The sequence below is a fragment of the Setaria viridis genome, chromosome 2 (genome assembly GCF_005286985.2).
Source record: "Setaria viridis chromosome 2, Setaria_viridis_v4.0, whole genome shotgun sequence".
NCBI classification, from domain to species: Eukaryota; Viridiplantae; Streptophyta; class Magnoliopsida; order Poales; family Poaceae; genus Setaria; species Setaria viridis.
The window spans coordinates 32,135,350-32,159,027 of NC_048264.2; the positions used below are offsets into that span (position 1 = coordinate 32,135,350).

Below are 23,678 nucleotides of genomic sequence, written 5' to 3' on the forward strand. Positions count from 1 at the left end.
CCCCCCCCCCCCCCCCCAAACAAAAAAAAACCCACCTTTTTCTGATTCTTGAGGTGACACTATGGATTATCTCATATAACATTGATAATTTCACAAAGTATGGATGTGAATTTATAAAAGCACTTTCTCCAGCTAACATGGTTATTACTTGCCAGGTACGGAGTGGCAACTCTATCTATGATAATTTTCTGAACTTATCATTCAGTAAGCTTCTGCATGCTGCGGAATGGATGAAGTGAGTGTGGAAAGGGTGCCACCGGTATCTGTTGTTCCTAAATCTGTCAACGTAGAAGGAGGTTTGACTGATTCAGAACCTCCTCCTTCCTTAGATTTTCCTGAAAGTGCTCCGGTTTTTCATATTAGACATTTAAGTGAAGATTTAAGTGCCCTTACAATTAATGATTTGCGCTTGAACAATGGAGAGCAGAATTGCAATGAGCAGATTGAAGGAAAGGGCATAAGTAGTCATGGTCACATTAGACATTTTAGTGCAGATTTAAGTTCCTTTGCAATTAATGAGGAGAATGACCATAAGCTGCTTGAAGGGAAGGCAGAAAGTCGCCCTAACTCATCTGAAAGAAACATTTACAAGGCAGCAGAGATTGCTGAACGCTTCATTCAATCTATAGATAACAGAGTGCTTGTTGACACTGGAGCACCAATAGAATCCGTTAAAGAGGCCGTAAGCAAATTTGGAGGCATTCTTGACTGGAAGGAGGTAATGCCTATTTTCTGAAATGTTCTTCATATGTCTCATCGCCTTTGTTTTCCATTTGGGTGTTAACAAATTGTCATGCATTCCCATTATGTTTATTTTGTGCAGAGGCGTAAAAATGTCCAAAATGCGCTTGACAAGGCACTGGAAGATACTCCTGATTACCAAAGAAAAGCGGAAGCTGCAGAAGTTGAGAAAAGCCAAGTTCTAATGGAATTGTGTGACACTAGGCGAACCGTAGAAGGGCTCAAGATTAACTTGGAGAAGGCACAAACTGAGGCAATACAAGCACAACAAGACTCAGAGCTTGCTAATATACGGTTCAAGGAGATACAACAGGGAATTGCTTGCAGAGAGAGTGCTGCAGCAAAGGCAGAGATTGAGCTCGCAAAATACCGCCATGCTAATGCCTTAGCAGAATTACAGTCAGTGAAAGATGAGCTAGAACAACTTCAGAAGGAGCACACATCTTTAAAAACTAAAAGGGACAATGCTGAGACAAAAGCATGTGAATCCAGTGTTGCATCACAAAAGGTTGAGAAGACCGTTGATGACCTCACGCTCGAGCTCATCGCGCTGAAACAATCGCTGACATCTTCTCAAGCTACTCATATCATAGCAGAGGAACAAAAATTAAATGTCGCTTTGTCATATCAACAAGAAAGGGCAAAATGGCAGGATGAGCTGAAGCAAGTTGATGAGGAGATTCGAAAGATACGTGATGCCGCATCAGTCAACAAAGATCTCAAGTCCAAGCTAGAAGATGACTCTGCACTGTTGTTGAAGTTGCAAGATGAGTTTTCTACTTATTTGAAATGGGATGAGTGGCCCCAAGAGGTTAGTCTAGATGGAGAGGCATGGAAGTCAATGGTTAGTACTCGGATGAAGCTGGCAAAGACTAGAAAGGAGCTGGAGGACATGAGGACAGACATTAAAAAAGCCAAGGATAAGGTCAGAATACTTTGGAATGCTGCTGCTACATTGCGAGCTGATATAGAGAGGAAGGAGGCAGATCTGGGGGCATTGAGACACAAAGAGCACCTCGCTTCTGTTTCTGTCTCATCACTCCAGGAAGAATTGAGCAACAAGACATCTGAGCTCAACATTGTCCATGAAAGAACAAAAGCAGCTGAAATGCCTGCAGAGCTACATCAGGCAACTAAAGTGATGGAACAAGCAAATTCAAAAGCTCAGATGGCCCGTCATGAGGTGGCGAAGGCTAGGGAAGAGGCAGACAAAGCCAAGGCACAAGCCAATGTTGTCAAGTTGAGGCTCGAAGCAGTGTCGAGGGAGATAGTTGCAGTGAACACATCTGAAGAAATTGCAACCGCCTCAGCAAATGCACTGCAAGATTACAAACATGAAACACAAATAGACCCTCAAGTTGACCGAATAAGCGACAACTATATGACGTTATCACTTGAAAAGTATGATGCGTTAAGCAAGAAAGCACAAGATGCTGAGGACCTTGCCAAAAAGCGAGTCATTAAGGCTGTTGAGAAGATCAAGCAAGCTAAGGATGCAGAGGTGAGGAGCTTGAATAAGCTAGAGCAGCTCTCCAAGCAAATCAATGGGAGGAAGTTGGAGCTGAGGGCCGCACAGGAGAAAGCCAATTCGGCACAATATGGCAAGCTGACCATGGAGAACGAGCTGAGGAAGCGTAGGGCCAATCATGAGCAGCAGAGGAATGCGGGTGAGTCGGACCATGCCATTGCTGATATCCCAAATTTGAAAAATACGTCATCGTCTTTTGATGCAGCATCATCAACCTCCAATCCTCAAATGGTTGGATCATTGTCTAGAGCTGACACTACGGCGGTAACTAGGGTGAAAGAACCGAAGCCACGGAAGTCGTTGTTTCCACGGTCCATAGTAGCTATATTCGTGTCCAGGAAGAAGACACATTGAGAGTAACATTCCTTTCCACTGATAATAGTATGCTAAGTTCTTTAGTATGATTCATTTGTACATGTACTCGTGTAGAATGTAGGTTACAGATTCGAAAACAGAATTGTAGAAGCGTTTCAGAAATTTAATTTGATTTGGGTTGTAGATTGTATCGAGCACTACTCTGCTAATATTGTTAGAAGCATACAGCTTGCCTTTTTGGCTGCTGTTGACATGAGAATTTGATGTTGTTTACTGAAGAACCAATTCAAGAAATTGCATAAGCTGTCTGTGAAGCACCCAGTTTGGAAATGATGGAGGTCAGATCGCTTATACGCTATTTCCTCCCAAAGAAAAAAAAATTCAGGCATGCAATTTGCTGTGGGTATGTACCTTTTTCTTATAATACATTTTATCAGACGAAATAAGTGTTTTGATTTTTCTTTTGAATCTCTGCTTCTGGCAAAATAATATTATTTGATCTGGTCTGATCAAACTGTATCAAAAATCAATCAAACAATTTAAGGCCACCGTCCACATCCTCGCAGTGTCTGAGATACCGGAGAACGGCACCGAGGTCCCCGTTCTTCTTGGCCCTGCAGTCATAGCTCGGCGGCGCGTGGAAGCACGGCTCCATCGACGTCGCCCGGACACAGGGCGGCCTGGCCACCGTCTTGTTCCCCGGCAGCGACAGCACCAGCCACGGCTTCACCCCGGCGAGGCCGTGGCCGACGTACCCCACCGTTGACCACCCGCTGGCCACCGACACGTTGCAGTAGCTCTGCAGGAACATCTCCACCAGCACCTCCTGGTTTCGCGGCTGCTTTCCGGCGGCGCCCGGCTGCTGTAGCACGCTGACGGACTCGCCGGTCACGGTGGCGTGCTCGTAGTACATGGACCTCAGCCTCTCGCCGCACTCCGGCGCCACCGAACCGACGAGCACCACCTTCGACGTCGCGGCCGCGTCGTAGTCGGTCGACGCGGCGTCGGGGTCCACCTCGGGCAGGATCTTCTCCTGGCTCGTGCACGCTGTGACCTGCTCGATGTACGCCTCGGCCGGCACGGGGTTCTTCCCGGCGAGGGTAGCGATCTGGATCCCGATCCTCTCGTCGAACCTGGCCATGTACGACGCGTAGTACCCCGCGATCACCTTCCAGACCTTGTTGGACGGGTGGAGGAGGTACCTCCCGACGTGGTGGAACACGGTGTCCGCCGCTGGGAACATCCACCGGAGCTCGTCCTCGAACTGCGGCACGAGGAACAGCCCCGGCGCGAAGTAGAGGTCGGATTGGAGCACCAGCCAGTTCACCTTCCTCAGCACGGTCTGGTCGGCGTCGCAGAAGAAGAGCTGGTCCGGCAGCTGGTAGTCGTGCGCCAGGTGAAGGTACGCGTACGACGGCAGCGACTCCGACCGCACGCCGGAGGGGTCCTGGTCGCTGACCTTCTTCGCGGCGATCAGGTTCCCGTAGCTGCGCTCGCTGCCACGGCGGAGCTGCCGCGTGAGGTTCCGCGCGGGGAAGCCGGCGGGAGGCAGCTCCCACGACGCGCCCGGGAAGGGTTCGCAGAAGAGGCCCACCATGTCCCTGCCCATGTCGACGAGGAAGACGCGGCGGGTGAGGAGCGCGTAGAGGAACGTCGACACCATGGAGAGCACGCGGTCGCCGAGGTGGTCGCCGGCGGGCGCCCAAACGAGGTAGCTGCACTCGGCGAGGCCCATGCTGTGGTGGGCGGAGGCGAGCTGCCGCACGGACTTGTCGTACAGGGGCGTGCCGGGGCCGCACCTGCGGTGGAGCGCCTCGTACTTGCGCAGCCGCGAGACGAGGTACGGCGACGGCGAGTGCGGCGACGGAGAGCGGTACAGCGACGAGAGGTACCGGCTCCGGCAGGTGGCCTCGTCGATGTCCGGCGAGAGCAGCCCGCCCAGGAGGATGTCCCGCCGCGGGCTCTCCGGCGGGGAGTCTGAAGGCTCCGACGGCTTCGTCTCGTCGTCTGCGTGGATCGGGCAAAAGTGGGTAAACGAACACGAATTGCTGTGTGCAATGCATTTGCGAATGCTGTGGAACACGAAGCACGAGCGCGTACCGTAGTGCACGGTCACTTTGATGCCCATCTGCTGCCACACGTCGAACAGGGTTGGCCGCCCGGGGGAGAGCGCGAGGAAGAGCGGCAGCGTGGTGAAGCAGAGCGCGACGAGCAGGCCAACGGGCCACGCGGCGCTTCTCGCCGCCGGCTGCGGTGGAACGCGAGGCGGCCGCATCGGCTTCCCGTCCGTTCCTTCGTCGATCGCCCCACCTTGTCTGCGCCACAAAGGGAAACGGGAAGCCGGCCTTGGCGCAGGACGGGAGCAGAGGACCTCTGATCTCCGATGCAGCCAGATGACAGAGTCTGCAGAGACTTGGGGATACGAGGCGAGCGCTCACTTTTTCGCTGCTCGAAGTAAACGGCGCGGTGTGGTGTGAGATGCAAGCTTCCGTTTGTTTATGCATGAATCCAGTGGCGTGCCTCGTGCCAACTGCCAAGTGACCGGAACCGTGTCAAGTCTGAAGTCTGAACCCAACAACAATCATCTCAGCAGAAAATACAGGCCCGCACTTTTCCACCAACAGGCAGGCTGCCGAACAGCCTTATTGGGCCCATATCGCTCATGCGTGTGGTCAGCCATATAGCCCACCCCAACGGATTCGTCGTGGACCCGGCCAGGTTGACGACCTGGCCCGCGCTATGTTGAGGCCTACTACTTTCGGCCTCTGACCCACCCCAACTCATTTTTGGGATGGAACGTTCGTTTCAGAAAATAAATAATAACAAATAAAATAAAATCCCATGTTGAAGTTGAACCAATCACGTCGACCGTCGACAGCCTGAGTCACGTTGATACCGGCTTCGTGGCTCCGCAGCGAGGCAGCCGGCGACGACCACGCTCCGTTAAATGAAGTCCTATCCGCGTGGCGTGGAATGGGACAGCGACAGCGGCCGAGTCACTTCAGATTAGTTGTGCAGTTGATCCGAGCACGACGTCCTGCACGAAAGGATCAAACGCCAATCAGTTGAAGCCCCTGCAGGGGTCGGGGGGAGGAATACAGAGATGCAGTAGACCGGCGCAAGCAAGGAACCAAACGCCCACCACGTCCGCCGGAGAACGCGAGACGCAACGAATCATGGCATCCAGTATCATCGTGCTCGAGCGCCCGCAGTGCCAAATGCTTTCCATCCAAGCAAACCCCAAATGGCATTTCATCCCCCCGTTCCGCCAAATATCCTAGGAGCGGTGAGACGGTGGCCGAGATTAATCAATTAACTATTTTCCCTAACCAATCGCAGCTACGAGAATTAATTAACTATCCCGGCGTATGAGAGGAACATGTGGGCGCACCAACCCCTGCCAGAGTTTGAAGGACTCTCTCCTGAACAAGCTGCCGGCCGAGCAAACCAAAACAAAAGTCGCGAGCCGGCGGCAACCGCAGCTGCTGTCTGGTCGTTGCTTCCATCTCGTTGCCGTTGCGCACCCTCTCCTTCCAATCCAAATCCGCGTCTTTGTCGGGGGCTGCAGCGGCCATCATTGGATCAGAGGACCCACTTCCAGTCCAGCACCACCAATGATCCCCTTCTCCCTCCTCGCCGGCGCTCTCGTCCTCCTCGTCGGCGCCGCCGATGCTGCCCTGCCCGGTGAAGCTCTATCTTCGACGCTGCAACAAAGTGTCGTGCCCCCGTATATACTCTATTTCCAGATGACGAGTAGCTCAGCTCACCTGCACCCGTTGTCCCGTTCGCTCGCAGGGTACCAGATAAGCTGCGGCGCGACGTCGGCGAAGGTCGCCGGGAACGTGACGTGGGTCCCCGACGGCGCGTTCGTCCACACCGGCAAGGCCGCGGAGCTTGGCGACTCCCGGGGGTTGATGGCGCCGATGCTCTCGTCGCTCCGGTACTTCCCGGACGCGTCCGCCAGGAAGCACTGCTACGTGGTGCCCGCGGAGAGGCACGCTAGGTACCTGGTCCGCACGACCTACTACTACGGCGGGTTCGACGGCGGGCGGGCCCCGCCGGTGTTCGACCAGATCATCGACGGCACGCGGTGGAGCGCGGTGGACACGGCGGCGGATTACGCCGGGGGCCTCGCCACATACTACGAGGCCGTCGTGGATGCCGCGGGGAAGCAGGTCAGCGTCTGCCTCGCCAGGAGCGGCGCCACCGAGGCGGGACGGAGCCCCTTCATCTCCGCGCTCGAGGTGGTGCCGCTGGAGGGATCCGTGTACGGCGCCGTCAACTTCACCGCCTACGCGCTCAGCACCATCGCGCGCCACAGCTTCGGCCACGACAGCTCGACCATTGGGTAAGCCAGAACCAGGCGCCATTCATGGATGTCTCGGCGGCAAAGATACGGCGGCCTGACCGTGTCGTGCGAAATGTGCGTTCTAGATATCCAGGTGACCGTTTCAACCGGTACTGGGAGCCGTACAGCGGCGGGAACATCCCGGTGGTGGAGAGCCAGGCGAGCGTGGCGACGGAGGCATTCTGGAACAAGCCCCCGGAGGCCGTGTTCCGGCGAGGATTGACGGCGAGCCGGGGCAAGAGCCTGGACCTCCAGTGGCCACCGGCGCCGCTCCCCGCCGCGAGCTACTACCTGGCGCTCTACTTCCAGGACAACCGGGCGCCGAGCGCGCTCAGCTGGAGGGTCTTCGACGTTGCGGTCAACGGCCAGCCCTTCTTCGCCGGCCTGAACGTCTCCACGGCGGGCACCATGGTGTACGGCGCCGAGTGGCCGCTGTCCGGGCAGACGAGGATCAAGCTGACGCCGGCGCCGGACTCCCCGGTCGGGCCGGTGATCAATGCGGCCGAGCTCATGATGATCGTTCCCCTCGGAGGGAGGACGCATCCCAGAGACGGTAACCTGATCTGTGCACTTTTCATCGCCATGTCTGATTCACTGTTTCTTTGCTCACAAAACCTGATCAGCATATGAATTCATCTCCTTGCTGCAGTGATCGGCATGGAGGCGCTGGCCAGAGGATTCTGGAACCCGCCGTCAGACTGGAGAGGCGATCCCTGCTTGCCCAAGGGGAACTCGTGGACAGGTGTCACCTGCAACGAAGATCCTCTTGCAAGAGTAATCGCTATGTAAGTTGCTAGTAATTCAGCCAGAGAACAATTAGATCAGAAAATCATACTGTAGAAGGAAGTCTACAAAGTTTCTCTTGTCGATTTCTGAACAACTGACAATGGTCATTGTACTGCAGCAACCTCACAAATTCCAGAGTTGGAGGATCAATATCTGACCACATTGCCAACCTGACTGCAGTATCCAGCATGTAAGCTTCTTCAAACAAACTGATATGCATATACTAACTGCAAACAAACAAATGATTGCTAAACTGGAGCGATGATTGTTGCAGTTGGCTTGTGGGGAACAATCTAACTGGGCCTATTCCAGATATGAGCCCCCTGCATCATCTTGTCTCTTTGTAAGTACAGCAATGTGTAATTACCCAACTGCTAATTATCACTTCTGGATAATCTAACACTGAAGATATTGGAACATTGGATGCTTCGTTTACCTGATCTCGTTGCATTCCTGACTGGAAACTTGAAGGCACCTGGAGGACAACGGACTGACAGGCTCGCTCCCTGAATCGCTCGGAAACTTAACGAGACTTGAGGAACTGTGAGTGCCTGCTTCAATTAGTAGTCCACTACTACACTGTAGGACATAAATTCTCCATTATTGGTGACAATCCTGCATCCTTAACCTACTGATCACTCGAATAATTCTTAATTGACAGGTCTGTGCAGAACAATAACCTACAAGGGACAATCCCAAGCAGCATAAGGAACAGAGCGATGGTGGACATTAGCTTCAGGTTCAAGTAAGTGATTGCATAGTGAGTTTGTGATTATCCTGTATTGTCCTACAGTAGATGACTAATAACTTGTTGTGTATTGGTAGGTACACACCTGGGAACAATCTTAGCTAACAATAACACATGGAAGACAAAATCATTTGACTGCTGATCTTATATCACGGTGTTTCGTTTCTTACTCACTTTCTGGTACTTAAGACATTTTTGTTGTTTTTTTCTTCTTTGATTTATTTGTACATCTGTATGTATTGCCAAGATGTAACTTCATTTTTTTCCCAGTAAAGATGTAAATTTTTGTTCACAGGAAAACAAAAGAGTGGATTTTATTAAACGAGAAAAACGAGAAGGCTAGTTGGTTGGGCAAATTTATAAGAGCAGTGATATATATGCAACCCATTTGTACAGCTTCTTCATAACCAGATGGTCAAATCACTAGAATGGTTGCTCACTTATGAATCAAAATTTCAAAACCATTTGATTATAAGATTTTTAACACACTCAAACAAAATATTTTGAGGGAATCCAGTTGGTTACAGATGAGTTTTATACAAATGTGAAGCATTTCCCAATTCAGAAATGCTTCTGTGGCAGGCCGTGCAATCCAGCCCGGAATTATTCTATCAGCCCATGATCCGTAAGCCCACAGACCGTTACCCCGTACTGCCCCAAGAATCCCCAAGATATCTCCATTCTCCCTCGTGTCGTCGTGTCTGCTCGATTATCGCCTCATTCCTCGCGCTCATCGCCCACTTCACCCACCGTCGCTGGCACTCCCACTCCCGCCACGCCGCCGGCGATGACCGCCGCCCCCCAAACCCAAACACTCCCCGCGTCTCCATGACGACTCAAGCGAACCCCGCTCCGCTCCTCTCCTCCCGCCCCAACCCCTCCCTCCCGCTCCACCGCCGCCCTCGGCTCCCCCACCCTCCGGCCGCCGCCAACACCACCGGCGCCGCTCCGTCACCGGACTGGTTCCGCCCACGCCGCCCTCCGGACCCGGACCCGTCCACCTCAGCCGGCGGCCGCGTCGCCGCTCGCGACCCTGGCGTTCGCGTCAAGGCCAAGGAGGGCGCCGAGGAGGAGAAGGGTAAGAGGAGGAGGTGGTGGGAGCGGTGGTCCGGGGACAAGGAGAGCTACCTGGTCGACGACGTGGAGCCGCTCCCGATCCCCATGACCGTGCCAGGGACCGAGCCCATATCGCGGGAGGAGCTCGACCGCCGGCTCAGCTGCGACGTCGAGATCGAGGTGAGTGCTGCCGGCCGAGGTTGAAAGCTTCAATTTCTGTGTTCTATTTGGCGAGTTGGGGTTGTGCGAGGTGATGAGTTTGGCATGTGTGGCTAGGATTGCAAGACGGTTTCGTACGAGTGGACGGGCAAGTGCCGGAGCTGCCAGGGGACGGGGCTGGTCAGCTACTTCAGGAAGAAGGGCAAGGAGACCATCTGCAAGTGCGTGCCATGCGCTGGCATTGGTGAGATGGGATTTCTCGGACTCGATTTCCTTACATGGCACAATATTGTTGTTGTTAGGAGTAAAACATCTAAAGAGACAAGAGAGCAAGGCCAAGGGTAGCCAGATCTGCTTGCTGGTGGATTTACCATTGCTATTGCACAGCAGGTGGGATTTAAAATTAAGGCTTGAGCTTCATGATCAGATGAGAGGTTGTGATGAAATACTACTTGGACAGATAACATATTCATGCTGCAGAGCTGTTACTGATTGAGGCACAGTGCTCTTATAATTATAGAATGTCCAACACTAGGACGGTTTGAACTTTGAACCCCATGGTTAATTATCTGCTGCACTTTGAATTGCTAACAATGGCCATTAGGCATCGGTTTTTGTGAGAAGAACCCTAGCTTATCATAAATTAGACTGTCTGGTTAGGAATTTACAACTTATTGCCACTTGTACTAATTCCTAAGAGCTCCAGCATTCACTATTGTGGCCATAGGGTGTTTTTGATGCCATTTGCATTGTGGATTGGCTACTAATTGGTTAGGATACAACAAAAAGGTTTATATTGGAAAATTACTCCAGCATTAGGTTTGAGAGTATTCACTGAATTGCCTTGTAAAATATTGCTTACATGTGATAGTATGGTACAAAAATATCACTCATGTTTCTTTGCAAAATATGAGATCGTCTATTGGAGTTGTGTTGGTGTATTATTTCCCTGGTATTGTCTGAAGTAATACAGTTCATGGTTGGTTCCCTACAGCAAATTATGTATATGAGCACTGAGGCATGGGGATCTTCATATCAACGGTTATCTGTGTCATTCTAACCTACTTACTGTCTTTGGTTTATACAAGATACCATGAGTGCCAATCGCACAAGCAACAATAATGGACATGGTTGTAAGTGTTAGTTGGTACTTGGTAGGCATGATAACAAATTACCAATGTCACAGTAGTAAGTTTCTGCATAAATTGTATTAGTGCTCAAGACAATTGGATGGTGACAAAATATGAGATTTCTAGTTTATGCATAATGGACAGGATAGTCCCTCAACTCCCGTTCTCATGGATATACATACACAACATCTGAACTGAACTAAGCATGTTAATTGGCAGTATGCATGAATAAAGCATATGTTGATCTGAAGAAAGTAAATATGCAGCAGTTTTGGGGGGTGAGATCTGAGATGAGATAGTGATACTCTATAACTACAGAGTATAGACAACTCTTAGTTATGTATCTCTAGACATTTTGTGGACAAGCAATGGTAGATCTGGCACAACATTTACCCTAGAAATAGTTGCATTGCTAGACTATTAGGTTAATTATGTTCTCCTATAGTTTTCACTGTTTCAAATGTTCATTTTTTTTATATACTAGTCGGAAAAGGTTGTATCCTGTGCAACAGGTATTTAGGTGGAACCCAGCGGAAAGTTACCCATAAACCATTCAATTTTGACCAGCAGATGACATTGATCAATTGGTGACTTATTCACAGCGAACTTGACTGTACTTTCCCCAGGGCTTTGCCTTGTATAATGAACCCATCCCCAAGCTCCTGTCATCTCCATGGATTCACGATAATGATACCCATAGATATGCTTGTCTAATTAACTGCCCCCATTGGCTCACTGCATTCTTGCTTTGTTTGTACCACTGAACTACAAGCACGGTTCATGTCCTTCACGACACTGGTGGCTGCAGCCACATTCACCACGGAACTGAAGCTTAGCAAATCTTTTGTTCATGTCCTATACTCCTCTGTCCTTTTCTAGATTAGCCGCCACGCACATCACACTCGTAGACCTTACTTGAAATAATTTTTGGAGTGAAAGATCAACAGTTGATCCATTTGCTTGTTTGGTGGGGATTTCCTACCCGCAGGACCCGTTTAGTGATTTTCTTTTTTAACTTCTACAGAACATGTGGTACCATGGAACATAAACGTCCTGCAGGGGACATGAGAAATAAGGGAATGAAATGTAGTACCGAAGCACAAAGTTGTTAGTACTGCTACCTTACCTGATAGATTAGATCCCAGATGAGATTGGTAGTCCATTAGATGTGCAGTTGTAAGTGGTTACAATATGATTGTAATTTGTCTAGTGGGTCGTTCGGCACCAAGATGTTGGATCAATTAGATTGTCTTGTAGAGCTTTAGGGCTTATATTATGACAAAATGTTGGACCAATTAGATTGTCTTGTAGAGCTTTAGGGCTTATATTATGACAAAATGTTGGGTTTTCCTTTTACTGGCTTGCTGCTCTTACTGTCATTTGTTTTTGCAGGTTATGTAAGGAAAATTACACTTCGTGAAGAAATTCAAAAGATGGATGAGCTAGACAATGGCAAGCCACCATAATTTGAAGGGTTCCAAATTATTTGACTGCTGTAATTTGAAAACTGCTGCCGAATAGCTTGTGCTCGCAACCTTCAACAAGTTGACATATGATTCTTTCCACCGTACATTCTACCGTTCAGGCACGATACATGGATGGGTTGTTATTCTTTAAGCATTGTAAACTTATCAATGGTGCTTAATTTATTGTGCCCCTGTGGCCCTGTTACCCCTTCTTGTTCACTGATATCCCAAAAGAAAATAATAAATTCTTTGCTCGGCTGTACGAACTTTTGGCTGCTTGTACATGTACATTCCCAAGCAGCTTCACATTAGATTCTTACCTTGCACGTTGGCATGGTCCATCTGTTGCCCTCCTTTCTGGTTTAAGATCGCCTACGCTGCAAGCTCCAGAGGAATCCCACATTCTGAAACTTTCTGCAGCTGTCACAGCATATCTATTCTGGCAAACTTTGCTGATGGCAGGGGACGTACAAAGTCTATATACTTTGTTGAAGGGCATCCATCATCTGTAGCTAGCTGCAGCAGATCAATTGATCTCAAAATGTCTCATCTGAGCATTCTCTCCTTCAAGTACAATCTTGCCAAGCTCCGGTCCAAGGCCGGCCGGCCAGTGGGGCGGCCCCTGTCGGCCAGGGACCGGCAGTTCTCCGACCTGAGCACCTACAAGCCCGACGACGAGGAGATGAAGAAGGTATTCAACATGATCGCTAGCCACCCCCACCGCGGGATCAACAAGAAGGACCTGCAGGTGCTCCTGGAGAGGCTCGGGAAGGCCGACGCCGCCGGCGAGGCGCGGCGGATGATGTGCGTCGCGGACCACAACAAGGACGGCTACATGGACCTGGAGGAGTTCATGGAGGTTCACAGCAACGGCGTGCAGCTGGGGGACATCCGGCGGGCGTTCTTCGTGTTCGACAGGAACGCGGACGGCAGGATCTGCGCCGAGGAGCTCATGACGGTGCTGCGCAAGCTCGGGGAGAGCTGCAGCCTGGAGGATTGCCGGAAGATGGTGAGGGAGATCGACAGGAACGGAGATGGCTTCGTGGACATGGACGATTTCATGGCCATGATGACTCGCCCACGGCGGAAGCCGTGAGCTATGGAGCCGTGGAGCACTGAGGTTCCATGTACTTCCTGATGTAAATATGTAATGTATGCAAATGAGATCCAGAATAAGATGATCGGATTCAAACCGACACTAGTTTAGCTCATCTTCTCCCTCTGCTGCTGTTTGTTTCCATGGATGACCAGATGTTAATTGGATCGGTGAAAGAATTCTTGTTGTTCATAGTTTGACAATACTCTTCTAAGGCTATGTTTGGATCGATCGGTGCTAATAGTTAGCAGCTAAAATTAGCAGTTATGGATCTAAACATGCTTGCTAATGGAACTGTTAACTATTAGCAACCCGCCTTGCTAGCAATTAGTCCATTAGCTAGTTGGAGGCTGCTTGGATCTAACTTTCCCTAATAGTTAGCAGCTATAGGTTGGAGTAACTGTTAACACTAATGGAGTAATGGATCTAAACATGATCTAAGTATGTCTATCCCTGCTCTTTCCAACTTTTTAACAGTACTTAGAGCGACATGGCCCGCCATGTCCAGTCCCATCTCCAGCCTTTTTTTTTTTGTTTGGGTGGGGCTAGTGCCCTTGGCCGCTGAAGAGCCGAATGCATTTTGAGCACTAAAGACTCGTTTGGCAGTGGTACGGCTGTGGCTGAAACGGCTGCGGCTGTGGCTTCTTTGGTGAAGCAGCTTTTTTTGACTTCAGCTTATCTGGATGAAAAAATGTTTGGCAAAACGGCTTCTCCTAGCTGTGTAACGTAGATAAAAATGATGAAGTGTCTATAATGCCCTTATCCTTTTTTATTTTTTATTTTTCTCTTTTCTTTCCTTATTTTTATTTTTTATTTTTCTCTTTTCTTTCCTTATTTTTTTCTCCTCTCTTTAATTTCCCTTCTCTCCCTTATCCACTCCTCCACTGCCTCCTGCCCTCCTTTTCCCTATCGCTCAGCTCTCGCTCGATCCCCCGCCTCGTTGTCAATCTCTGCTTGCTCCCCCGCCTCACCTCCTTCCCTCACGCTGTCAGCGCCTTCCGGCCGCACCTCTTCCCCTACGCCGCTTCCACCTCGCTCCCAGCGTTGTCCGCCTCCACCCCGCGTCGCAGCGCTGGCCGCCTCCACCCCGCGCCGCCATACCCGCCATCACCCCCTGTCGATCGCCCATGCTGCGTCAAGCACACGGGACCTCACGCATGGCAATGAGGCTAGGCGGGGCCACACCAATGGCCGCGGTGTCCAGCCATCCAGGTGAGGCAGTGGCAATTTCCCTATAATTGCGTCCAACTTCAGAGGTATTTTGGTCTGCTGGGGATGCGGGTTGGGGAGGGAGCCATGGGAGCCAAGTTTTTCGGCTCCTCCTCCCTCAAATGGCTCCAGAGAGAGGATTTCGAGGGCCTTCTTCCTCGAAGCCATTTTGCAGATGGCCCTTTGGCAGGACTTCGGCTTCTGCTGGTGGAGAAGCTGCAGCCGAAGCTATGCCAAAGGGGCCCTAAGGTTGATGGAATCGATCAAGTGCTACCGAAGGCTCGCGGGACCCTTGGCATTGGGTATGATGCAAGCTGCCGAACCTCCATGGTCGCCGTGGTGAGGTCTGGCCACGTGCTTCGAGTTTGGCTTTTTTTGGAAAAATTAATATTTAGTGGGATATGTAGTTATAAGTATTCAAAAGTCTATAGTTCATCCATAGATGTACTTTGTATATAATTATCATGGTGAGGTATTGCTAGGCACGCAAAAAAAAGTCAATAGCACAAAAAAAGCACACTTCATAGCTATAAGTATTTGCCATACTTATAAGTATGCATAATTTCATAGTTATTAGTATTCAAAAGTCCATAGTTCATCCATATTTATAAGTATGCATCCATAGCTTTTCCATAGATGCAATTTGTATCAAAACCTGGGATCCAAACTCAATCCAGAAAAAATCATATGATAACGATAAATTGTATGGAATTTTGCCTTGCACAAGCACTTAAATTTGTTATTTTCATATAAATATTTACAAAACAACTTTGCATCCCAACTTCTATTACAAAATACATCTATGATAATGCATCACTTTTTAAAAATAATTAATACTTTTAAGTGTGCATTTTAGGGGGTTTTACATATCCACCAAGAAGGTGGTTTCCACCAAATATTTTTTTTTTGAGAAACTCCAAGAGATGTGACGGTTAATTGTGATTAGGGTATTTACAATGGAGGCCCAACTTTTTTAGGAAGCCCTGAGAATTTGCAGTATGTTTTTAACATAAGATCCTCTAAGGTGCATGAAATCGTTGATTGAATTTTTCTCCCACAATCGCGCCCCCTGGTTTCTTTTTTTTGGCAATAATTCTTAACACTTGCATTGTGATTATTCATTGTGATCCACAATTTTGCACAAAATGTTATTAAATGAATTTGATTATTTTAAATGGGTATAAAATTCATTTAGTACTCACCAAACAATAATAACCTGATTTTAAAAACACTTTGATAATTTTTCGTGCATATTGTTTATGATTTTCATATTGTAAGGGTTGATGTAACGTACAAAATGCTCCTCATCAATCAAAAGAATCACAAAAAAATTCTTAAATATTTTATGACAGTTGGTATAACATCAACTATCAACCCCACAAAATTCGAACCCAAACAAAATTGTTACATAGAGAAACAAAAAGAATAATTTTAGTAAGCAGTTATTTGATCCATTTTGAATAGTTTGGGGAGTGAATCGAATCAATACTTTATTTGAGGAGCTTAAATGAACAAACTAAATTGTTGGAGTAGTAAAGTATAGTTTGTACTTTAAAAATGTAATCCTGTTTGTCTACCAATGTATCATCCACGCTTGCTCACTAATCTCCCACCTCTGTCGTACCTCTTTCTTATGAGTCATCAAGGGCTTGGAGAGTTAGGTTTTAATCAACACCTCGGTGGAGGAGATATATGTGTTGGGTGAGAGCTCCACAATGTGTTTTAAGCATGAGTTGTTCTTAAGATAATTAAAGCCTATTTGTCAATGACCAAACATTATGAACTTTGTGGTATACAAAGGTAGAAACTTTGTTGATTTTTCTCTATGTTGGATAGTGAGACAAGGTGCCTTACTGTTAATAAACAAGATCATGACACCTAACTCTATTTGTTTAAGTTGTGGTTAGTTTTACATTTGAACTCCTCTAAAATGACCTCATTGACTCATTGTTATTGAACCATTATAGTGCTTCTTGAATTGGAGATGTAATGTTGTAACAGAAGCTGAGTATGAGATATATGTCACCAATCACTAATCAAGATGTACATTTGATCCACTTAAAAATTTAGAATCCATGGTAAGGCAAGAGACCATTGGAGTGTGCAACTATATCCTAATATTAATAAATAGTACTTATAATTGGAATGCTACTAGTGATTCCTATCGATGTTTATGCTAATCATGGTGTTACACCTGTGCCATAGCAACTTTCTGCCAAATACTAAGTTATACACTTGAAGTTTGACCCATTTATCACATAGCTACTACTGAGAGAGCATAACTTTATAAGATCAAATACACTCTATGCTATTTGTTTTCTAACTTTTGGGAAATCCTAACAACTATGAAGCCGTAATAATTTTGCTAGCAATGACTTAACAACCTTGAGTGATGAGTAAACTCTTAAGGTGCATCAAACAAATTTCCATAAATGTCTTTTTATTATTTATCAATAGTAAGTAGATTAAGTTCCCAGTTATTAGTGAGATGGTAGTAAGATGGTATCTTTGGTATTTTGAAGTGGCAAGGGTGCTGTGGTTAGTGTGTATTGATGCAAAAAAAAATCAATTGTTAAAGTTGTACAGAACTTTTTTTGGTCACATTCGCTACCATTATTGAATTTGATTTATTTTAAGAAAGAATTTATTAATGATGGGTATATGAAAATTTAGGATGTGTGTCTTCTCCAATCATTCATTGTAGATTCACATGAAAGATCATCTCACAGGAAGAAAAGTATGTTTAATTAACATGTGTATTTGCAGGATGAGATAACACTTATATATTTAAGCATAGACCAAGAAGAGTGGCTTCATTGTAAAATGCAACTAAGGGAGGAAAAAAGGAGGGGCACAGAGGCCTCTGCCCTTAACGGTCATGTTTGTCCAGATAAACTTCCCTGTTCACAATAGATGAGGTGATATGCACAATAGTATATGACTTTTATGATTTCTCATCCCAATAAGCTCAACCAAACTAGGGTTTCTCATTTTTGCCTATAGCATCGAAAAGGTAGCAAATGAGAGCCATATTGGTAGACTACTTAGCTCGTTGAGCATCTCAATCCATTCATGTTCGTATCTTTTGTATTGCATTGGCATTCTTTTTACTATAAATCGTGGGAAAAACTCTCCCAATGTGATTGATTTTGTATATATAGGGGAAAAAGCTAAAAGAGTTTTATTTACAACCAATAACTAAAAGAGCTAGAAAAATGGATATGAGTTTAAGCTATATCTCATCAAGACATGAAAGAATAGAAGAGTGAAGTATGATATTTTGGATAAATGTAGGATGACTTCTTGTTTGAAAACCTCCTTCCATACTACTATGTTTGGATTTTTATCATCAAATATTAAATCATACATTCTGCTTTCATATACACCAGACACCGATAAATAAGATATACATGAAAAAATGAGTATGACAATCCTACTCTATCCTCCTGAATCATGTGAAAAGATTGAGATCGTTGTTCCACTAAATTCCAGTTACAAGTGGTGATATTAGTCTAGTAGTTGATTACTTTGACTTTGTCGTCCAACTACCATGCTTGTTCTCCATTTCTAATGACCTACAGATTGTCTATATACTCGAACTAACATGTTTGTTCTTTATTCTTAGTGCCCTGCAGCTAGACCAATCATTACTAGAACTCAATATGAAGTCATGATGGTACAATACTCCATTCCCTCCTAATGATCCATATAACCTTTAGTTAGATTGAATAGATAAGTTTTAGACTTTTAGTTGTGCTAACGATGTCATGAATAACCTAATTAAGTTTTCAAGCTTTAGAAGTTTAGTTATTATTTTATGCATATGATATTTGTGCTACAAATAAGCCTGAATTAGCTGCGAAGAAATTTATTTAGTAACTTCTATGAATCTTATTTTGTTATCTATGTTAGTTGGAACAAATTAACATGAACCCTTTTGTCTTAGTGCCAAAAAAGTGTCTCTGTGCTTACCTATCTTGTATTGGATTATGCAAATATTAATATGTTTTTATATATTTCTCATGAATCGTTGTTTCATGATAATGCTCCTATGGCCTTTTAGTGCACAACTAGAAATTTGAGTGATAACACTCACCACCTAGTCGTCAATTAGATAGGCCTATACATAATAATACGGTAGGTGGATTAGTATCAGGTGGCGCTTAGTCCGCCCCTAAAGTGCAACTATTACAAGGTGGTGTGCCTACTGTGATATTGAATTATGTACTTGATTTAAGACCAACATAACATAAATTCATGGCATGACTTGCCATTTTTTGTCATTTTGATGTGAAAGGCAAGTTGATTTTATGAGTAATAACATGTACGCACAATGATTGAAAGACCATCGTATACATGAAACAAATTATATAACCAAACAAAACTTTTGGGGGGTAGGGGGGAGACGGGGGATCTGAGCCTCCTAGGGATACAAACGTCCAGCTAAGAATTTCTTCAGGATCATAACGTGGCTCAGTAATATGATATTAAAATGACACAAAATGCTATTTTCCCCCACAACACTAGAAATGTGATATATACGATTGGTGAGCTTTCTACTAACTCTACAATAATATGGGCCTAATAATATTGGAGTCCTATTCCATCCTTGATACATTTATCTGTTCAGTCAAAGTTCTCCTTGCAGATTACCCCAATATGTGCTGGTTTTGTTCAGCTTTGTATGATTCTGCTCAATACGTACCACCTATCCAATTGCATCTATTACTTGGCCCCTCAGTTTTAGGTCAAAATATTTGGGGGGGGGGGGGGGGGGGGGGCAAGCAAATGACTATCTTAAGAAAACAGCTGCCCAAATTTGTAACGACGCCATTTTCGCCAGGTTATGCTGAACGGTGAACACAACAAACTGAAATTCTTTTTTTCTGTTTTTGAACCAACTTTACCGGAATTCCTATTCCAGTTGGAGAACATCTTCATCGGGAATCACACAAGATGATTGCACTAACGTGCAGAGTGTCTGACGTAGAGAGATGAGCCAAAGGCAATACAGGCACGAATAAAGGTGCACGTACGTGAAGGCCGTCTTCAATATTGATCATGACACATGTGGTCAGAACAAATGTTTGTCATGATATACGTATTAGCAAGGGTAAATCTGACCCAAATCTTGAAGTCAAATGCAAGCTCTGTAGTACATATCAAGTTGAAATAATCTACTAATATATGATAAGTATTCCCTTGGCACAGCACCATGACAAGAAAACCGTAGACTGTGTTACATGGTTTCACATGCGAGAGCAATAATGCAGGCCTAATCTTGGCATCCTATTCCGTGTGCATCTTTTGAAAAACGTATATATAAACACATCATATCTATGATTTTTTTTCTCTCTTTGCGGATTCCCCACATTGTAAGGCTCCCCGTGGTTACCTCCTGCAGCTTACGTTCTTTACACGATTCTATTCCGCCACGCTATCAATCAATTAGATGATGAATGCCCAAATGCATCTACAACTTTCTGTTCTTTTGAGCCACTTGCGCAGATTCTTGCTCCATTCAACCAGCAGCAGTGCGCGTCGACCTAGACAGCCCAATCTTACCGGCGATAGATGCTATACTCTTGGACATGGCGTTCAGCTATTCGTCGACAACGACCAAATCTAGACTAGCTACAGCGCGTGCAGAATAAGCTAACCTGCAGAAGGCACAAGGTAGGGGTAGATGGCAATAACCGTGATAAACGTAAGCAAAGCTGACTGTGTTGTGTTGCACGCAATACGCAACAGCCCTGTGCCTTGCCAAGTTGCCTTTGCTTATATAAGAGCAATAGAGCTCACAACAAGTTGCTGCACACAGGAACAGAGGTGTAGGGGGTAGCTCGTTTATTGCAGAGCGGGTTCTTGGGTGGTGGTGTTGTTGTGTGAGCTGCTGCTGCTGCTCCCGGTCATCGTATCGATGGCGATCCGGAACATGACGGTGGCGACGCGGTCGCTGGACGCGGACATGACGGTGGACGAGTTCAAGGAGTGGCTGCGGCGGTTCGACACGGACCGCGACGGTCGCATCAGCCGCGAGGAGCTTCGGCGCGCCATGCGCGCCATCCGCGCGCGGTTCACGGGATGGCGGAGCAGGCAGGGCATCAGCTACGCCGACGCCGACGGCGACGGCTACATCGACGACAGCGAGGTGGACGGCCTCATCGAGTTCGCGCAGAAGAACCTCGGCCTCAAGATCGTCGCCTACTGATCATGCATCTCGCCGCCGGGGGGCGGATCCCTTCGCCGGGCGCGCTTTGTCGGCATGAGCTAGCGAAATGACTCGCCAACCTTCTCCAGCATCCCCCCGCTAAAATAAGAACTGTTTGATCGATCGACCGCTTGTTGCTTAAAGCTTGCTTTCTTGTACGTACTCAAATCAATTCCTGCACTCTGTATCTCTGTGTGTGTGATCTATATGTAAGGTGTGCATGGTGCCCATGCGCCGATGCGCGCCTGCCTCGGCTTGCCTGCTAGGTCGGGCCGTGCCATGGGTGCTGCGGATGTTAATTTGCTCTAGTGAAATTGACAGTGTATCCTTGACCATCCCGTGTCTCGCTTGAATCTCCCTATTTTGAGGATTTCTTCGAGTTCCTTGAAGGTTTATGTGCTACCTCTTCCGGCCGATGCTCCTTGTCCGCCACCGGCACCTCGTAGCTATTCACGCGCGACAGTCGACGCCCCGGCAAACGGGGGCTATATACCCGGTGGATGATGGTTAAGGGGTTCAACTATAAAGCTCATTAAGGTCTAGATCGTATCTAGGATGATGGCTCATTCAAAATTTTTACTAAAAAAATGTGGATAAAAATGTTGAACTAACATTTTTTTAAAAATGTTGAAGAAAAAATATTGGATCCAACGAGAAAAAGTTGCGTATTCTAATCTTATAAAAAAGTTGACCAACACTTTCGTGAAAAATGTTCAATCATGAAAAAAATGTTGGAACATTTTTTTTGAAAAAAAGTTGAAACTCAACATTTGATTAAAAAAAGTTGACTTCCGACGCCGGCGAGCCCTCGCGGCCGACACGCGCGGCGGCCAGCGGCGGCGCGGCAAGCCCGCACAGCTGTGGGGGAGGCACGCGGTGGCGGCCGGCGAGCCAGCGCGGGTGCCAGGGTCGCTGCGCGTTGAGGTGGCGGCGGCGTGGCGGCCAGGCACACGCGTGGGGGCTGGCGGCAGTGCAGCAGCCGGGCCGGGGGCTGGCAGCCGAGGCTCCACGCGGGAGGCGGCGGCGGTACAGGCATGAGCGGGTGGGTGCGGTTGAAGATATTTACACGAATCTTAAATATTGGAAGGTGATGAACAAAGTTTCTTTCGGAAGATGGATAGGATTCCCGCCAGCGAACTGTGTCTTACTAAGTCGCTTCTGGGCTCTGTCCGCCCGGCACACTCCCACCACCACCAAAGGCCCGAGGCCGAAGATTGTTCAGTAGTGAGGGCCCACACGACGCTCCTTTCTCTCTCTTGGGCTACGCGAGACCACCTTACACTTGAGCCCAATAAGGCCCATATTCCTCGCTAGTCCACTTGGGAGAGCCCATAAGCAGGCAGCCCAACCTGCTTTCATAGAGATCACATCCACTCCAAAAAAAAAAAACAGAGAAAGAAAATCAAATGGTGACGGGTCAAAGCCGGTTTAGAAGGGGGCATCGATCTAATACTCAAATGATCATCCACCAATTACAAAGCAAGCCAGAGAAAGGTAGGTATGGTATGGATCTCCACGCAAAACAAATCACCCTTACACTAATAATATAGGCAGCCAAGCCAGCTTTTGCAAGTAGTAATCAACCTCGGGTTAGCTGCATCTACTGCACAATTGACTATTGGAGGATTGACCACACCATCTGGTGACCCGTGCACGCGTGGCCCTACTGCACCTCTTTCTCTTTTCCATCTGCTACCCAACAAGACATGCGTGCTTTTGCATGTGATCCTGCACATCTCCAGCCTCATATGCATCACCCAGAACAGGACCAAACTCTCTTGAGCTTTCGGAGAACATCACACTCAGGCCTCCCCTAAAGCTCCAAAACCATGGCCAGTAAACTAAGCGAGGTCGGCCTAATGACACACACATTCCCAAAGGGAGAGGGCGACGCGTTGCTCAACCGAGCGCACAGTGCTTTTCGCGCTTTGCCCCCGAGATCGGAGACCGGACAGGCTCAGCGTTGGCGTGAAAAGAGGGGCATGGTATCATGGGGCAATCATGACCTGTGACCATATTTTACTTGGAGCCAGGCAGCTGATATATGGGCAGTACTATAGCTAGCTACACTTTGTGTGTTCGCTTTGACCGTTGGTTGGGGCATTTCTAGGAGCTGACATGGCATCTTCCTTTACACGACAGCTGCGTGAGGGTGAGGCCACTGAACCAATGATTGGATATATATTAGTATCAAATTTTAAAATGTACTCCATCCGTTCCAAATTGTAGATCGTTTTGCCTTTTCTAAGTTCATAGATATTATTATGTATCTAGACATACATTATATCTAAATGTATAATAATATCTATGAATCTAGAAAAACTAAAACGACATACAATTTAGAATGGAGGGAGTACTATATGCAGCGGGGCTAGATGTGAATAATTTGTATATAGCTTTTACTATGCTATACTATCTTGGGAACCAAAGGTGGTCAGTCAAAAGCTCAAGTTAGTAGTAGGGGGTGTTTGGATACGAGGTACTAAACTTTAGGAGGGGTCACATCGGATGTTCGGACGCTAATTAGGAGGACTAAACATGAACTAATTATAAAACTAACTGCAGAACCCCTATACTAATTCGCGAGACGAATCTATTAAGCCTAATTAATCCATCATTAGCAAATGGTTACTGTAGCATCACATTGTCAAATCATGGACTAATTAGGCTTAATAGATTCGTCTCGCAAATTAGACTCCATCTGTGTAATTAGTTTTGTAATTAGATTATATTTAATACTTCTAATCAGTATCTAAACATCCGATGTGACATGCCATAAACTTTATGACTTCGCATCCAAACAGCCCCGTAGTAGTAGTTTGTAGTCTTTGAATGTGGGAACTTTGGAGAAACTTTAAAGGAAATGCTTTATATGTTCGGATTTT

At 47.0% G+C, this 23,678-nt stretch overlaps 5 protein-coding genes across 7 annotated transcripts; 4 read left to right on the forward strand and 1 right to left on the reverse strand.

The window, feature by feature from the left end:
- Positions 1 to 165: 165 nt before the first annotated feature.
- Positions 166 to 2,969, forward strand: LOC117843365 (protein WEAK CHLOROPLAST MOVEMENT UNDER BLUE LIGHT 1). Its single transcript, XM_034723942.2, has 2 exons — positions 166 to 718; positions 824 to 2,969. The coding sequence occupies exons 1-2, from the start codon at positions 227 to 229 to the stop codon at positions 2,621 to 2,623; spliced, it is 2,292 nt and encodes a 763-aa protein (XP_034579833.1). The 5' UTR covers positions 166 to 226; the 3' UTR covers positions 2,624 to 2,969.
- A 90-nt stretch (positions 2,970 to 3,059) lies between these two features.
- LOC117843366 (galactoside 2-alpha-L-fucosyltransferase) lies at positions 3,060 to 5,115 on the reverse strand. Its single transcript, XM_034723943.2, has 2 exons — positions 4,685 to 5,115; positions 3,060 to 4,591 (listed from the first exon to the last, which is right to left on the reverse strand). Exons 1-2 carry the CDS (start codon positions 4,857 to 4,859, stop codon positions 3,111 to 3,113), a joined length of 1,656 nt encoding a protein of 551 aa, XP_034579834.1. The 5' UTR covers positions 4,860 to 5,115; the 3' UTR covers positions 3,060 to 3,110.
- A 673-nt stretch (positions 5,116 to 5,788) lies between these two features.
- LOC117844713 (uncharacterized protein At1g24485) lies at positions 5,789 to 8,822 on the forward strand. 2 transcript variants are annotated; one of them, XR_004637915.2, is made up of 10 exons: positions 5,789 to 6,268; positions 6,380 to 6,932; positions 7,019 to 7,485; positions 7,582 to 7,717; positions 7,837 to 7,908; positions 7,993 to 8,061; positions 8,190 to 8,261; positions 8,380 to 8,463; positions 8,544 to 8,646; positions 8,762 to 8,822. XR_004637915.2 is itself a non-coding variant. In XM_034725473.2 (9 exons), the coding sequence occupies exons 1-9, from the start codon at positions 5,953 to 5,955 to the stop codon at positions 8,569 to 8,571; spliced, it is 1,797 nt and encodes a 598-aa protein (XP_034581364.1). In that variant the 5' UTR covers positions 5,790 to 5,952; the 3' UTR covers positions 8,572 to 8,822. The 2 variants fall into 2 exon arrangements, 1 of the variants encoding a protein (XP_034581364.1); XM_034725473.2 differs by having other exon boundaries at positions 5,790 to 6,268; positions 8,544 to 8,822.
- A 325-nt stretch (positions 8,823 to 9,147) lies between these two features.
- On the forward strand, positions 9,148 to 13,488 carry LOC117844714 (protein disulfide-isomerase SCO2). 2 transcript variants are annotated; one of them, XM_034725475.2, is made up of 3 exons: positions 9,148 to 9,702; positions 9,799 to 9,925; positions 12,204 to 12,539. In XM_034725475.2, exons 1-3 carry the CDS (start codon positions 9,295 to 9,297, stop codon positions 12,275 to 12,277), a joined length of 609 nt encoding a protein of 202 aa, XP_034581366.1. In that variant the 5' UTR covers positions 9,148 to 9,294; the 3' UTR covers positions 12,278 to 12,539. The 2 variants fall into 2 exon arrangements, with proteins under 2 accessions (XP_034581366.1, XP_034581367.1); XM_034725476.2 differs by lacking the exons at positions 9,148 to 9,702; positions 9,799 to 9,925 and adding an exon at positions 9,932 to 10,071 and having other exon boundaries at positions 12,204 to 13,488.
- A 6,825-nt stretch (positions 13,489 to 20,313) lies between these two features.
- LOC117842251 (uncharacterized) lies at positions 20,314 to 21,128 on the forward strand. The gene has a single exon (XM_034722626.2). The coding sequence runs from the start codon at positions 20,503 to 20,505 to the stop codon at positions 20,791 to 20,793; it is 291 nt and encodes a 96-aa protein (XP_034578517.1). The 5' UTR covers positions 20,314 to 20,502; the 3' UTR covers positions 20,794 to 21,128.
- The last annotated feature ends 2,550 nt before the right edge of the window (positions 21,129 to 23,678 follow it).

Coding starts and splice junctions, on each gene's coding strand:
- LOC117843365 (XM_034723942.2), top strand. CDS start 227: ATGGATGAAGTGAGTGTGGAAAGGGTGCCACCGGTATCTGTTGTTCCT. Junction 719..823: donor GCATTCTTGACTGGAAGGAG/GTAATGCCTATT, acceptor TATTTTGTGCAG/AGGCGTAAAAATGTCCAAAA.
- LOC117844713 (XM_034725473.2), top strand. CDS start 5,953: ATGAGAGGAACATGTGGGCGCACCAACCCCTGCCAGAGTTTGAAGGAC. Junction 7,718..7,836: donor CTTGCAAGAGTAATCGCTAT/GTAAGTTGCTAG, acceptor ATTGTACTGCAG/CAACCTCACAAATTCCAGAG. Junction 8,464..8,543: donor GACATTAGCTTCAGGTTCAA/GTAAGTGATTGC, acceptor GTGTATTGGTAG/GTACACACCTGGGAACAATC.
- LOC117844714 (XM_034725476.2), top strand. CDS start 12,561: ATGTACATTCCCAAGCAGCTTCACATTAGATTCTTACCTTGCACGTTG.
- LOC117843366 (XM_034723943.2), bottom strand. CDS start 4,859: ATGCGGCCGCCTCGCGTTCCACCGCAGCCGGCGGCGAGAAGCGCCGCG. Junction 4,592..4,684: donor CAAAGTGACCGTGCACTACG/GTACGCGCTCGT, acceptor CGATCCACGCAG/ACGACGAGACGAAGCCGTCG.
- LOC117842251 (XM_034722626.2), top strand. CDS start 20,503: ATGGCGATCCGGAACATGACGGTGGCGACGCGGTCGCTGGACGCGGAC.